The sequence below is a fragment of the Monomorium pharaonis genome, chromosome 2 (genome assembly GCF_013373865.1).
Source record: "Monomorium pharaonis isolate MP-MQ-018 chromosome 2, ASM1337386v2, whole genome shotgun sequence".
Lineage (NCBI taxonomy): Eukaryota > Metazoa > Arthropoda > Insecta > Hymenoptera > Formicidae > Monomorium > Monomorium pharaonis.
This window is the reverse complement of record NC_050468.1, coordinates 32,143,126-32,160,469: the sequence shown is the minus strand read 5'-3', so window position 1 is coordinate 32,160,469 and position 17,344 is coordinate 32,143,126. Positions and strand designations below refer to the sequence as shown.

Genomic DNA, 17,344 nt, shown 5'->3' with positions numbered 1-17,344 from the left:
TGAATTGTTTGATACTTGTGTTGCAGAAAGACGACTTCACAGCTGTCAGCTCAGCATTGCGCCAATATCTTCCTGAAAAAGATACTCCGTATATCTTAGACATCGACCTCGACTTCTTCAGTACTAAAAATCCCTTCAAAGATCTTCATGAGCGTGTAAACCTTTATGACAAGTTGGCTCCTTTGTTTACATATAAGAGGGCCGAATCAAATGATCCAGAGGTAAGTTTGTTTTAAATTTAAAAATTATAAAAAAGGAGACGATTTAATTTTTGAAAATTAAAAGTGCGATATATATATATATATATAATCGTCAATGGAACTATTGACGTTTCTGATTGGCTGTCGCAATCGTTTTGTGACTGGCGACGAAATGTTCGTGACACATTGTAGGTCGCCTTTAATGTTCTAAAAATGTTCCCTGTATACAGTCCTATTTTTTTGTATACTTGAATTAATCAAAAATAATTCAGTATTACATTAAACAAGATTAGGAGAGAGAAAGAGGTAAAGAGAAAGCATGAGAGCAGAGAAAAGAGAGAGAGGCTGAAAGCGGGAGGGCGGAGGGGGGGGGGTGGGTATTATCGGTCATTAAATATCTGATTTCGCGGAAACTTGATCGGACAGGAAAATGAGAGGGTGAGAGATCGGGTAAATCGCGACCAAACCAGATAGCTTTAGAGGCGATGAAATTTCGCGAGTCAGAGGATGGGAGTTACCGGCAACGAGCGGAAGATTTGGAATAATTAGGTGGACCGACAATGGCCGTAGTCCCGTGGCAGACCGGATACACAATGTGGCCTGCCACCAACGGGATAATAGACAGAGAAGAACGACTCTATAGGGTTTTAGGATTCGACGGACATAATGGCACTGGTCTATTGTCTACGTAGCTGCAGACTGCCAACATCCGCCTCCGGGGTCGACCATGTCGACTCATCTGCATACCAGCTTACAACCCTTCAGCCGTTTAGTTCCGAGCATCGAAACGTTAATTCTGCTCCGGCCACGCCATTCGTCAATGAATCTCGATCGCGATGCTATTATTAGTACCGTGTGTCGTTTTAAAATGAAACGTTTTTAAATTAATTAAAATTGACATGAGATGCTTCTTCAACTTACTCTCACATGATATTCTATATATACGCAATTTTTGATAAGCCATTTTCGCTAAAAATTCCGATAGATTCTCGTTATTTGAAAGAATCTCGATGGATTCTATTAAAATTGACTTATTAGATATATCTTATTAATGATGGCTGTTGGATATTTTTGGTAGCACTGTTTACAACGAGGCGGTCATTGATCGGAAATATTTTCAGTTATTCGTATTTTATGATGCAATCAATACATCCCAGATTGCTCGTAAATAATTTGTGCGATATTGACATGGAGTTGATATTAATTAAATATAGATTTATACTCAACTAATAAATTAATTCTTCTATTGTTATCATAGGATGCGTAGAGCAAATAGTGTTAGATTGTTTCTGATGTCATTTAAATTTAATACATAACCTGTCCCGGTTAAGTTAAAAAATGCTAATCATTTCTTACAGAAACATGTTTACTAGAATAGAATAGATTTTCCAAATAAAGTATTGGACGCGATTATAATTATTAAATCAGATGAATTTTGTGAATAGCTAGTCACGATTGTAGTTAGATGTATTTATTTAATCACTGGATTATGATAACTAACATCACGCGTTGAATGTATAACAAATTTTGTCGATGAAATGGAAATGTTGATTGCGCCATCGATTATAAAGTGCAACAGTATGTCATTTGAATTTATAAATAAATTACAAACGAGTTTAATTACAAGTACACATATATGTACATGTTTATATAATAACAAATATGTAGATATTACTACCTATTACTTTTAGTAAATAAAATAAAATATTAAATTAAATAACTAAATTAAACAGTAAGTTGATATAAATATATAAATAAAAAATATATAGCTATATTTAATTATTATAACGGAAATTATTTTTATTATTGATTTATTTAGAAACTCTTTTATATTCTCTTTCTTTACTTTAAATTTTGTATTCTATTTTAATTATTAAAATTGTTTTGTTGAAAATTTGCAAAGAATTAAAAAAATGCGTATATAACAAATGTATTAATGAAGTAACAGGACATACTATATATATTTTTTCGGTTCTTTGCATAATTCTTCTTTTCTCTCTCTCTCTGTGATCTTTATATCATTTGCATAAGGTTTGACGTCTTTCACAACATTATAACCGATATGTGCACAACGGTAAACGGTTGCATATTTTGTGAATCCTACTTTGCATATCTCCAATTGTCGAAAAGCCTTTGATCCAGCGAGCGGATCGTAATTTCTCACGGCAGTTCCACGCCATGTGCATCCTCTGCATGTCATTTAGAAAACATTAGCTATCCTCCTATATTCGAAATCGCCGATTTCAAGACCGAACAATTTAACTTCTCACCGTGGGATCTCGGCAAGATGCGTACCCTTGAACGTAGAACGCAGTCAAGCTTTGACGTCCGGAATTGCCTACCGTTATGTTAATGTTGCGAATCGGGCCATTTAAATGCATGCCGGTTAAATATTCGGTTCTTTCGGCCTACGTGTACCGTGGAGGATAGGTCCAGTTTCTGCTTTTAGCATGATGATAATGCAATGCAAGAGAATGATGCAACCGTTGTCGTTTTAAATTCAACTTTCAAAAATTCAAATTGGCACTTTACTTTTTTTATTTTTTTTATTTTTATTTTGCCTTCTCTCTCTCTCTCTCTCTCTCTCTCTCTCTCTCTCTCTTTAGATAGGTGAGAAAGAAAACACTTGAGTAATTGCAACTTTAAGGCATCAAAAGATGATTAATTAAAAAGTACGCGGTAGTCCGTTTTGTGGAAATTTTTTCATCTTTCTGTAGGTATATGTTTATATATAGATATGCAGATACCTCCGATGATTTCGACTTAATGTATGCGGGTCAGACGGCGCTACCTGTCTTACCCTAAGAACTTGACGGTGCATTGTGATTGTAATCGCCGGCTGCAGGTCACCCCGTAACCTAACCTAACCGAGGTCAGGGTCATTCTTGAATTATTTAAATTACGCAATCCACATTCCTTCTTCCAGACTCGCGCCACGATCTTTTGTTAAAGAGTAATAATTACGAGGAAGAATGAAGGAGTCGATCTCTCGCAAGAAAGCAACTAACCGCACGTTGTGTCTGCGATTAAAACGTGTTTTGTGTCGTTCCGACTTCAGTATCGATTTAACTTACGACCCGAAAATCATACAAAAACATCATCTCATATTCAGCATAAATATCTCACAATAATGATGGGAATTTTCCTCCTAGAATTATCTCTTTTTACTTATGGATTTTTTAATGAAAATTTAGATTATGTATAAATAAAATAAAGAAATATAAATCATTAGAAGTCACCCTTTTAAGACATGAACAGTAATAGGAAAATCTGATCAAACTCGTTCATACTTCGTTTAGCATGACTGCTTCGCGACACAATTCTCGAAAGCATGGATGTGTTGGATCCATTTTCTTCATGCATTAATCGACACGTACGTAGACTTGAGCGGCGGATCCGCGGGGTGTATTTTGCGCGACTCCTTTCTCAGGATCTGCCACGCGATGTCCCACTGAGATCCCTACGAAAGAAGAAATGACACGAGCGGGGGGTCCAGTATGCAAAGCGGGATCCGTTTTTCGGCCGCCCCGAATATTGATGTATAGCCAAGTATGTAGATGAGCGTGAGAATGCAGCTCGTGCCGGATGATGGCGCGAATAGGCGAACCGGAAGTAAGCCAGTTCCCCTAGCCTCTCCGTGGCTCCTGGTGCATTCATTCTTTCACCAAAGCTGCACTTTTGTCATTTGACTTTTACGAACGAAGACGCAAATGCCAAAATTGAAGTCGAAAATACGACTGAAGAAAATTCGTAAAAAAACACGACACATTTTTAAAATTATATCTTTGCTGAAAAAAAAGCGATTGTTATAAAACGTCACTTAAGATTGCAGCATTTACATTCTTTTTGTGTCATATTTCTATTGTAAATCACAATTTCTCTGATACACGATCCATTCAAGTTTGTTATAAAAACCCTAGAAATGTATATTGTTTAACAATGGCGTGAGGCGTTGGCTCGGGCTAAATTGGCACTCGTGGTTTCAAAAGCGGAAGCGAGTTATTCTGCATTTGTATCCAACTGGTTCTATCAATTTCTACCAGAATTTATTGGATTGATCTAGTTGTTTGACTAGACTAACCACAGAATGTTCTGATAGAATAATACATGGTTTACCGACGTATACATATATCTGCCACGTTATTGTATCCAAGTGGAAGTAATGTTACCCAAATATTGATCGATGTAATTTTAGGAGATAACATTTTTTATTTTATAGTATTTTTAAAATGTTTGTGTTACATTTTCAAACAGCTTTTATGCCATGTCGTGTAAAGTAAAAACTTCTGTAAATACTAATGTTTGCCATTTTTTTATTTTATTATCATCACAGTTCTCTTATCTGTAACGCAGATTTCTCAAGTATTTTGTCGATGAACACGTTCGGCGATTACAATAATAACTATTGATCAATTGTATTAATAGTTTATTTTGTTTTATCATTGAATCTCTCCGCGAATTTCAACATATCAGGAATGCAATTCTAGAATACGGCAGAAAATGCAGGGGAGCGAAATTCAAATAGTAACAATACCATCTTCGGCAAGATTTTATCACCCCTTTTATATCTCTCATTTCCCTTTTATTTTTGCACCCTGTCTCACTGTCTCTTTTACCCTCGCAACGGCCTTCTGCTGCTGAAATATCTGTTTAAACCTGCACGAGGTACGAAAACGGGACGGAGATAAACAACAAGGAATTAAATATACAATAAAGTGCGGAGTCCGGACAGCGAAAGGGCGTGGTGGGGTGACGAGGTGGTAAAAGAGGGAAACTCCTTTACCGGCCGCCATTCCGCCTCGCTCACCCTCTCGGGCTCCCCAACCCTGGGCCACCCGCATAAATAAATCCAATTGGCTCAAATAAAATGTACGAAACGAAGTCGCGCCAATGGCCGGGCTATATTTTATTTTCTCTCATTTTCCCTCCTTGTTGCCGCGCTTTCGTTCTTTCTCGCTTCTTTTTCTTCTTCTCCGCCCACTCTCGCATCATCCCTTTCCGTATTCGTCTGTAGTTCTTTTTCTCTCGTTTCGCTCTCTCGTCCGCATCTATTCCTGCGACGACGGTAGGATAATTCAATCTCGACTTTTCACGGATTTCCCATCAAAGGAGACATACCGGTTACGAGCTGAGAGATTTCTCTTTCTCGGCGCGTCTGCAGTTGCTCTGACTTTTTGAATCGAAACCGTCCTTATTTCTTATTCGTTTTTACCCAACCACGGCCCCTTCCGCGCATTTTCTGTCACCACAATATACATCTTTCAACTTACGTCAATATTTCATATTAATATCTCTGCAATATTATTATTATTATTAATGTTATGATATTATAACATTGGATTTTAATTTGCAATACAACAAATACAACGTTGAATATTTACAATATGTGTCGAAACACATATAAAATTTAGAATTTACAAACGTATGAAAAGATTGAATATGTTTTTTAATTGTTTTTATACTACTTTGATGATATTATTAATTTAACTAAAATTAAAATAAATTAACAAAATATACACATGTTAGCATTAACAAAAATGTATAAAAAATATCTTACAATCTTTTATTAGTTTATCTATTAATTTATTTAAATTATCTATATAATTTCAGCAAAATTACGATTACTCAGAGTGTCATTAAGTTAATAATAATAGTAAATGTTGCGTTAAAATGGATAATATTACATCGATAATACATTACAGTTTATGATGTATGGGAAAAACCATGGTAGTTACTTGATATTTTATTTTATGGCATAATATATCAATTACAATTACTGCATTTACTGCAACTAAATTATTAATAATAATTATTATTAATGTAGTAGTTATACATATACATAAAGCTTTTAAACCGGTTTTTTCTTTTATGTTTCTCTTTAATACTTGATTTCTAAAATATCTGAAATGAGTAAATAACGGGAAATATTTTGTTTCATAATTATTAATTTTGATTAATATCCCTGCCACGCATTGATAAAAATACATCACACAACTTTCCCGCTTGTCCTTGTTGAGAATGCGCGAGAACGTTGGTTTCCGGTCCACGTGGATCAGAACACGTGCAACGGTTCTGGTTTCTTCATTAACAAGGCGCTCGGTCTTCGTGGAATGAGGCAAATTTCGTTGGGGCAGGTCACTTTCGCAATTACCTTCTCTCACGGAAGTCCCAGCTCGAACTTCGGTCTCGACGGCGGAGGTGGTGGCGGAGGTGGTGGTAACGGCGACGACCCTCCTCAAGGTCGTCTCTCATCCCCCGCAATTAAGCCCTCCGACAATTAGATCGATAAACGCAAGGAGGCGCTCTTTGTGCTTCTCGTGCTAGGGCGCTCGTGCTATGCGCCCCGCGTAACAGTCGTGACTTTCTTTTCCTCTCTTTTTCATTCACATCCGACGGTAATGAATCGCAGAAATTACAGCATGCCGTTAAGATCGATCCGAGATTTCTTTAATAATGTTACGTTCCTTTTACGTGTAATTTTCGATTAACCAAACATCTAGTGTTTAATATAACCACGTAGTACACTCGAACCGAATGAAATATTCAAAGGAAAAAAAGAAAAGAATGTGCGAACGAAACACACATTATATGTTACATGTTACTTTGGGGATAAGAAAAAGTATAGCTCAATGCTATATTATATAATCTTCAAAATTTATTCATTAACTTTGTCCGCGTCTGCTTAAAGATTTTTCAAACATAATAAGAATTTATTATTTGTAATGATAGAGAATATTTATATGCATTCCTTTGTCTTCATAAATTATAAATCACGCATTATGTTTTTATTTATTTTTGTCATATTTTTGTCTGGGATCCTGCGCAAAAAATGACAAGTTTATCTAATGCGGTATATTAACTTAGACTTTTGAAGAAATAAGAACTCAACTTTTTCTTGAAAAATATGCGGCAATTTTTCGCATAAGAAATGCGAAGTAGGTAAAATGTATTCTCCAACAGACTCTAGATCTAGTGGTTAGAATTCCGAAATGTTGAATTATTCGGAAGGGTTGTGGGGGTTTATTTTATGTCAGGCGCACCCCTGGAAAATCGGATAAGAACCAACATCGCCATCTATCGTAGGTGATAAGAACGAGGATTTCCTTTGCAGTTTCCGGGGAAGCCGCAACCCCCTTGGGTGACGTGACGAGCGACACCGACGCCATGCGTCCAAGATGGCCGCGGATCGTTAAACGGTCACGCGCAAACTCCTCAGGGAATAGAGGGTTGGTTTGGGGGTGTCTCTGCTCCTTAATAGCGTCAAAGAGTAGTTACGATCTCAGATCGTCACAGCTAACTTATCAGACCATTTCTACTCACCATTAGACTCTTAACGCGTGCAAAGTGTCGCAACTAAATCGTAGTTGTCAATGTTGTTTATTATCATTAAACACAATCTTCTTTTACACGTTCATATTTTATCACAATTTTCTTGTTTACGATCAGCGATATACATAATACAAACTACCGTCACTGCAGATGTTTCTTTATAATATTGCGTTATAAATGATTATATATGTGTATTAGCGTTTAAAAAGATATTAGAAAGATATAGAATATAAATATGTATTAAATATGCCTCATAATTTAAACTTTTTTATAAGAAAACTTATAACGAATTAAATAATATTAATATAAATTAATATTTATATATTAATAACTATATTATTTTTTAAAGAAATTGATATTTTATATTTGCATGTTTCATATTTTTGGAACATTTTTTTATGCTATTAAGAAGAATTATAATCTTATAATTTTTATATCATTAAATCACTTTATTTTACCATTTTTTATCCTTTTGAAATAAAATTTTAATAGACGTTATTGCTTTTGTTTATATATATAAGCTTTAAAATAATACGTGTATCGATAAACTACAATGGACACGAGCAGCAAAACTTCCTGACATGTCAACGGCCAACATTAATACATTTCATAAGCATGGCGAAGGTTATTGCCCTTTCATCGAACAATTGAAGAAATGACAGTGGTCATTACTTTAAAAAGGCGTAAAGAGCGATGGGCGTATACGGTTGTGGTGTGCTTGCGCTTTTCAGCACAAAGCTCGTCGCCCTCTGCGCGGAAATGCCGTTTCTTACTTTCATACCCTCGCGTATTAAGGTATTAAGTGAATACAATATAATATATTGCATGTTACGTATTGACGTGTCATTACATTCGACACCATATGATATATCGGAAGTCGAAGTTGCTGAATCGAGTCTTTCGTCGCACTTTTACGCGGCGATGCGTAAAAATGCGCATGCGAATTTTAACTGGTTGTTAGTGAAACCGATCAGTGAACCTGATATAGCTTAATTTATTTTTCTATTATTTAAAATATATTTTTTCTAACTTATATTATTTTATGTACCTAATATAAATTAAAAAGTTTATCTTTACTTTAGCAATTTATTTTCTGAATTGCGCAATAGTGCAATGTTTCTTTTTTTCCGCATATGTTTTTACATTTTCCTTGCGATTTTTCCCATGAAATATGCCTACAAGAATATCAACGTAGCGCTTCAATGCAGGCAGCGGCATTTTTCAAATGATTCGTTGATTAAAATTACACGTGAGAAACAAGAAATGACATCACAGCTGCATCGCGTTTTCATGCCACGACAATATGCGACGCGCCTGTACATTTATCTATAAATAAGTCACTTGTGCACATCGGAAAGTTTACGCGCGATGAAAATGTCTATAGACTTACGTGTTATCGATCTTGTCGTTCTAGAGCACTATAGCGCGATACGTCGCGATACAAAGCGACGTTTTAACGACAGTGATTATTTGCGATAACAACATACTTGCCGAAACTCTGATAAAATGACGAACCGCGCTCTGGTGAGTCTATCATCGAAGTCAAAATAGCCTGATGTATTATTATCCGGTATATTGAGTGAATACAATATAATACATAATATATATACAGTACGGATGTCGGCTCGCACCACAAATTACATTGTTGCCCCTCGCGATTCTGCAAGATGTAATTCGATATCGAATTAAGGTGTAATTTTTCTTAATTTCGGAAATTCGGTGTTTCGTGACACTAGTTTACATTTTATATGTTGCAGTCATTATTTTATTGTAAATTTTAGTATCCGCAACCATTTTATTTAAGAAAATGAGGATGGGCGGGTCTGAAGACAAACCGTGTAGGGATTTAGATAATTGCAACTGCGATTCTCTTGAGGTCGCAAACTGATTGTGTCGATAAAAAAAAGTGCTGGTAAAAAAAAAGAATAGGGACTATTTAACTTTCGTTAAATGATCGCTAATGACTCTGAGCGACGTCATAGATGGGAATAGAGAAGATCGTTCTGTTTGTCGGTTCAAAGACTGACGAGTATCTATGAAAAGAGTCTTGATTGCGGGATAAATCGTCAGAATCTTAGTTGTGCCGTAATGCGTAATGCGAATTCCTTGCTGATTGCGGATAGTTGTGTTTAACAGTTAATCCATTATCGATAGCAGATGTTGCGCGGAGGAGTGTTAATGTTTCGTAATGAATGAGATTACTGTGTAAGTGCAACCATTATGTAATCAATGATTATGCGCATTATAGAATGCACTATTGTCGAGTTATCGAGTTAAGAAAGACCCATTTCCATAAGCAGATCTCTGTCTAAAAGATAGGGGATCTACGAAAGAGAATAGGTATACTGTGCCTACAACATATACAGATCATCCGACTTGCGTTTTACAAAAAATGAAAAAAAATATTGCGAAATATTTTTTCCCCTCTTATTTTCAACGAGATAAAATTACATTAAAACGCAAATCCACATTTCTTTATTAATATATTTGAAATGGGAATCAGAATATTCATGTTATACATGAAAAATTTTATTCGAATAACAAGCGTTCTTTTATCTCGGTGATTAAAGATGAGTTAATTAATTTTTTTTTAATTAACATTTCACAAAGCGTTTTTGTATACTTCCCGAGTAATCTCGGCGCGCACAGTGTGCCCTTCGTTGTGAATCCAAATGCGATGCGAATTGCCTTTCTCTCGGCGCAATCCGTAAATCAACGGCGAGTCTAAAATCACAGGGGCATCCAATTGAACTCCATGGCGGCTCTCGGTGTCAATGACTCCAGGGGACCGTATGTCGCTTCGAGCACGGTTGATTTCGATCACCGGGTACACGCACGCAGCACGCGCACGGTCATACAAACACGTCGTATAGCCATTTTCCGCGCCCTCCTCCTCCCCCCCCCTCCTCCCGCCTCTATTTTTCCCCTGGTCTTCCGTAGTCACGTAATTGATGCTCCCGCGAAAACACCGTCAATTTTCAGAGCACATGGTTCCGCGATATGCTCGGCGCATAAGCGCATGACCTCCCTACAGGTGGTATGCAACATAGAATGTAAGAGCGCATTGAACCCGCCACTTGCAACGAAAACGCCATGCGTACCGCATTGTTCGTGACAATGAGAGTCAGTGACCTTACGGACGGAAATGTGAAGTTTTGCCGAAATTTCGTGCGGCCAAAATTTTATTCGTTGCTTGTTAGACCGTATGGTCCCGAAGAGAGATAAATATATTTCATACGTGAGGTCGTTGTGCTAACAGGCACAGTTCAGAGTACTGTGGATTAATATACAGATGGATATCTTGAATTATTTTATTTTGATATACGTGTGATAATATGCTTGTTTTATAATAATAATAAACATTACTTAATATTATAAAGAAATATATTTAATATTATACAGAATGAAATAATATTTTCTATTTCCTATTTTATTAAATAAAAATGTAACATGTATAGATGAAACTCATATTCACTTCTTTTTAACTATCCCGATGTATAATTTATACTTATGTAACGTAATAATTATGAAATTTAATGTTTTACTGATTCTAGCTTATTTTACATATACATTTTTATACAATTTTTATATAATATTTTTTACGTAAAACGTGTTTTATGTTCCTAACTTTTTTTAAAAATTATTTGTAGGTTTTTTATCGCAATTTTATTAATATTGTGACGTAACGCGTCCGGTCGCGTTCGTCACAAGGGCGTAAGCTCGACCGAGGGGGTCGATTTGGGGCTCCTCCTCGCTGAGACGAGGGGGACGTGACTTTGTTTTACGTTTATTTCCTTCTTTTCTAGTTTCCGCGTTACCGTATCAGATTAATTAGGGTATTTAGGACTAAGGCGCCGAGTGAAGGCTTAATCTTATTGTACCACGAACGGAGGAGGAGCAGCCATCGGGGGAAAAAGTAGCGCGAGCAGTCGACAGTAGGAGAGGTGCCCCGCGCAGAGTTTCCCCGCCGAGCCGTGCACCGAGCCCGGCTGATTATTACCGCCCTGAGCCGCCTGGATACCGCCGCCCTGAGGATACCGTGGCAAAAACGATACCGCATAGCAGCCGGAAGGATTCATGAGAGGAATCACGCCGAGGGCACGCCACCGGGCTGCAAACCGGGGGAGCGACCGTCAAGCTGTCATCCGCCGCCACGTAGATCGGTTTGGTCACGGCATGGCCAGCCGGGCCGACCGAAAATGGCAGAGCGTTAACACTCGCCTCGGCGGAAGTCGTCACGCGCGGACCACGAGGCAGTTCGAGAGGCGAAGCGGCGCCGCATGAGATCGAGGCGTGCGGATCGACCGAAAATCGAAGCACGCGCATGCGCGGCGGCTCGAGCCGGCCGGCGCGGGACCGGGGCTCCTCACTGTTCGGCAAGCCGTGACTGTGCGTACTTGGCAGAGGACGAGCCCGAGATACCGAAATCGCTACCGAAGACTTCAGAGACCAGGACTCCGTTCATTATTGTAAGGCCAGCACTCGGCAGCCATCGATTAAGTAAGATTCGGAAAAGGCGGTCAACCCTCGTGCGGGACCGGATACCGGATACCGTTTCCGCTGGTGATTGCGGCGATCCGAATCCGATATAGTTAGTGATATTTGTTGTGTAACGTAACTCGAAGTAAAGAGTAGAGTTTTGTGGCCGCACGAGGGCTCGGACCGACCGGCCCCGAAGAATTGATACCGCGAGTACGTCCCTCTCGGACTACGCCGGAGCCGACAGTCATAGGATTAGAATCATTGTTACCGCGACTTGTTTCCGCCATTATTGATTTTGTCTTTGTGCGAGCGGAGAGCCTCGCCGGCCTCCTGCCGCGTATTATCAATTTTGTCTTCTCCACCTTGTGGTGTCTCTAATGAGTTTTTGTCTCTATCACAGTAAAATTCGTGCATTAATTGTATACAGACGCATTGAGTAAGCTCCTTGCAGCCTTGTTACCGTTTTCAGTAGAGAAATATAAAATATTCTTTTGTTGTTTAATCAGTGAGTACCGAATCTTTATACGACCTGCCTCGATCCGACATCTCCACGCCTTCCGTCTCAAAAAGAACCACGCCACTCTATCGTCTCGCGAGAAAGAGCTACCGGCACTTGTAACGCTTTCCAGTTGGTTACCGTATTATAGCTGATTATTGTGTGGCGCGAGAAGTCGCGCCTGGCGCCCAACAATTTAGCGTATTGGGAAGTTACCGTTCTTGCAAGCTACCGCTATCGTATCAAGGGCAACCTCGATCGATATTGGGGGATACCGTATACAAGATACCGCTATCGTGTCGAGAGCCATCTCGCCCGATATTTGGGGGATACCGTCTATGAGTTACCGTTCTCGCTTCGAGCGTAAGCCTCGAGCGAGTGGGGGATACCGTATGCAAGCTGCTGATACCGTATCGAGAGCATTCTCGAGAAATATTGAGACTACCGTTCTAATAACTATCGCATCTAACTGGAAGAGCGTTACTCGTTACCGCATATATAGAAATTCCCGTTTAATTGAGCGTAGCCCCCTCGGACCTGGCGTTCCCGAGGGAAAGCTACGTTGCAAATTTTGGCGCCCAACGTGGGGCCCACGCCGCGTTACCGTAAAATTAATTAAGTGGAGAATCGGAGAACAGGCAGTCGTAGATGAAATATTATATTATCGAAAATTTCGTATTGCTATCTCCTTGTGTGTAACCTTCCTTCCTTTGACTTTCGTGCTGTCTATTGTTTTGATTCCGACGGACGACTCTGAGTTACCGCGACCTTGGAATTCCGGTGCCTACAGCACGCACGCTTGCTGTGTGCGCCTTACTATAGCCTGCGTAATATTCACTTACGGTTCGCAAGGATTTTTGTGTACTGCCTGTGGGAAGATTGTTACCGCTTACGTATAAATAACGTTGAGTTTCCGATAGATTAGTGATACCGTAAACCACTGTATGTTACGAGTGGAAAAGAATCACGCTGCAGTGAAAGTACTGTACGTGGAAAATTAAAGTTTTTTTTTTAATATTACTGTGGAAATATCGTAACGAATAATTGAGTCTGAACGTTACTATTGGTTAATGCTCGGGAAATTGTTTTCTCGCCTGTGGGGAGCGTTCGCATTTATTTGGTGTGTAAGATTTTGGAAAAGATTTTCGTTGGTGATTCGGCTTCGATTTTTTATTCGCGACCTTCGCTGTTTTCGTTCGTGCGGTCCGTCAGCCCGTGTCTGCGTGCTCGTATTTACGTTTCGGGTGACTCGAGATTCCGTTCCCTTTGTGTCTCGACTGCGATTATCGAATCGTGCCTTGTGGCAAGTTGAGACTTTATAAGTTACCGAACTTTAGGCTTTATTTTTTTTTTCTCTCGCGCGTTTGGGGTTACCGCTATTCGATCGATACCGCTTTAGTGAGTGAGTTACCGATTTTTCTTAATTGAGGATACCGTTTGAGGGGGGAAGAAAAATGGCGAATAAAGATCCGCATCACTGGATCCAGAAATTGACGGAGGAGCAGGCGCGACAGCATTTAGAGGAGCGAGGGCTCGACGTCCGCGGAATATTACCGGTCCTCCGAGCGCGATTGACGCGATATGAGGAGGCGATCCTCAGGGGGACAACCCCCTCCGGGACCCCCGACCCCGTGGAGGCCGTTAGCGATCCATTCGAGGATCTAGGAGCCGTGGGACCGGGGCCTAGCGTTCCGTTATTCACTATTAGCGATTTTGGTACCGGAAACCGCGTAGTGCGATCCCCGCCACAGGAGCAGGGTACCGCAAAAGGGGAACCCGGAGAGACGGGGACGAGGAAGCGAGAATACGATTATACGCTTCCCCCGCGGGCAGATCCCGGTCCGCCGTATACCGGCCGACGCACTCCGCGCAACTCGGCCGCAGACGCCTATCACTTAATGAGGAAGTGGAATCTCCACTTCTCGGGAAAGCGGAATAGCGACGCGGAAGCTTTTTTAACGCGCATCAAGGAGGCTCGCTCCATTCTTCCGGTTACCGATGCCGATCTCTTTAAGTGCTTACCGTCATTTATGACAGATTACGCCTTGTATTGGGTTCGTTTAGAGAGCGAGAATTGGCGAGATTGGCAGGATTTCGAGGACGCTTGGCGCGCACGCTTTGGTGATCCGGACTATCACTACGCTCTTCGGGAGGAAATATTGCGGCGAACGCAGGGCGAACATGAAACTGCCGCGGATTATTTAACTAGCTTACGAACGTTACTTGCGAAAGTAAGTCCTCCTTGGCCGTTACCAGAGCAGTTAAACTTTGCTTACCGTAACATGTTACCGCGCTTACAGATAGCGATCTCGCGACGCGACTTTACGTGTTTCCGCTCCCTAGAGCTACAGGCGACGCGAATCGAACGTAATTTCGCCGCGGAAAAGAATTACCGACCCCCCCTCCTACCGGAACAGTCGCTCTTTCCGGACTTAGCATACCATCCACCAAAGGGCAAAGCACGAACCCAGGGGACCGTCGCCGCGGTAAACGTGGCCCATGCGGGCGGCCATAAGGGAAAGAAGCGAGTCAGCAATACGCCCACGGTCGCCGCCGCGAGTCCTACAACGGTTAACCCCCCTGCTACCGAAAATGATACCGCATCGGCCGCCAATATAAAATGTTGGAATTGTGAGAAGGTGGGCCATCGCGCGCGAGGATGCGCGGAACCGCGAAGAACCCACTGTTACCGCTGCGGTAAACAAGGATTTACCGTAAAGACCTGCCCATCATGCTCGGGAAACGCGAGCGGGAGTCAGTAGGGCGGGTACCTGCGACTCCAAGCCAGGAAAACGAGACCCAAACTACGAATAAAGATACCGAAGCGTTAGGCTGCTCGTACGGCACATTCGAAAACGCACCGTTACCGCCTCTCCGTTATTTTAATATTAAAATACGTGGTCACACTCTTGCGGCGCTAGTCGATTCCGGATCAAATAGGACCCTCCTCGGTCGTGAGGGAATACAAATCGTAAGGGCTTTAGGTCTCTCCACGGAACCGGAGAGGAGCGTACAGATACGTACAGCCAATGGACAGATAGCTACGATCCGCGAAAGAGTTAAGTTACCGATAAAACTGGAGGGAAAAGATACCGTGATTACCGCCGGATTGTTACCGGATTTGGCAGTGCCGTGTATTCTCGGGTTAGATTTTCTGTCGAAAGTTAGGGTGGGATTGGATTTTGCCAAGGACGAGTGGTATTTTTCTGAAATACCGAACATACGTTACCGCTTTGATACCGAAGAGGCTTATCGCGCGTGTTCCGGATTAGCGGAATTGACGGGGGACCAGCAGGAACGGCTAGATTTTTTTTTACAAACGTTACCGGAGCCGTCGGAGAACCCGGGAGTTACCGAATTAATAGAGCATAAAATAGATGTAGGGAACACGTCGCCGATTAAACAACGATGTTACCTTGTCTCGCCGAAAGTTCAGGAAGCCATTCGGGCCGAAGTAGATAAAATGCTTAATGCAGGAATAATAGAACCATCGTACAGCGAGTGGTCAAGCCCAATAGTAATGGTGAAGAAACCGAACGGGAAATATCGATTCTGCCTAGACTTTAGGAAAGTAAATAGCGTATCGAAAAAAGACGCGTATCCGTTACCGAATATGACCGGCATCCTCGATAAATTACGATCGGCGCGATATATATCAACCATTGACTTAAGTCAGGCATACTTTCAGATACCGCTAGCAAAAGAGAGTCGTGAAGTTACCGCCTTTAGTGTTCCCGGAAAGGGATTGTACCATTTTACCCGCATGCCGTACGGACTTACGGGGGCCCCGGCAACCTTCCAAAGGTTACTCGACCGCCTGATCGGCCCGGAGATGGAACCGTTTGCGTTCGCATATTTAGACGACATAGTAATAGTCACCCCGACATTCGACGAGCACGTAGCGTGGCTGCGGCGGGTATTAGAGAAAATCAAGTCCGCAGGGTTAACGGTCAATCCCGATAAATGCGAATTTTGCAGATCGCAAGTGAGATACCTCGGATTTATTGTACAGCAGGAAGGGCTAACTGTGGATCCCGAAAAGACACGCCCTATCCTAGAGTATCCGGAACCGCGTAACATAAAACAATTGCGACGATTTTTGGGCATGTCCTCTTGGTACCGTAAATTTATTCCGCAGTTCGCGACACTCAGTCAGCCCCTAACTAGCCTTTTGAAAAAAGGCAGGCGCTGGGAGTGGGGGGAAATTGAAGATCGCGCGTTCGAACACATTCGCGAACATCTAGTAAGGGCCCCGACACTCGCCTGTCCGAATTTTGAGTTACCGTTTATGCTGCAAACAGACGCAAGTTCAGTTGGTTTAGGAGCCGTATTGACACAGAATATCGAGGGTACCGAGCGAGTTATCGCGTTTGCTAGTCGCGTATTATCCGATCCCGAAAAGAAATACACAGTTACCGAACAAGAGTGTTTAGCCGTGGTATGGGCAATACAGAAATTTAGACCTTACTTAGAGGGATACAAATTTACCGTTGTTACCGATCATAGTAGTTTGCGATGGTTACATAACCTTAAGAACCCGACCGGCAGATTAGCGAGATGGGCTCTCGAATTATTGGAATATGATTACGTGGTAGAACACCGAAAGGGTGCACTTCATCACGTGCCGGACGCGTTGTCGCGCATGTTCGAGGGCGAGAACGAAATCGTTGTAAACGCGGTGATGGACATAGTAGAGTGCGAGGACACGCGTGACGAGTGGTACCGAAAAAGATTCAAAGAAGTTGTTACCGACCCCAAGCGATACGGGCATTGGAAGGTTGTGGATAAACAATTATATTTTCTGAGGGCACGACCGGTGATTTCGGATATAGTAGAA

At 41.2% G+C, this 17,344-nt stretch overlaps 1 protein-coding gene across 2 annotated transcripts in view; it reads left to right on the top strand.

Moving 5' to 3' along the window:
* LOC105839886 (UPF0489 protein C5orf22 homolog) overlaps nucleotides 1-17,344 on the top strand; it is a 639,614-nt gene that overhangs the window by 399,773 nt on the left and 222,497 nt on the right. For both annotated transcript variants that reach the window (XM_036283061.1, XM_036283060.1), the window contains exon 5: nucleotides 27-221. In XM_036283061.1, the coding sequence (XP_036138954.1) occupies nucleotides 27-221 (195 nt within the window). The remainder of the gene's footprint in view (nucleotides 1-26; nucleotides 222-17,344) is intronic.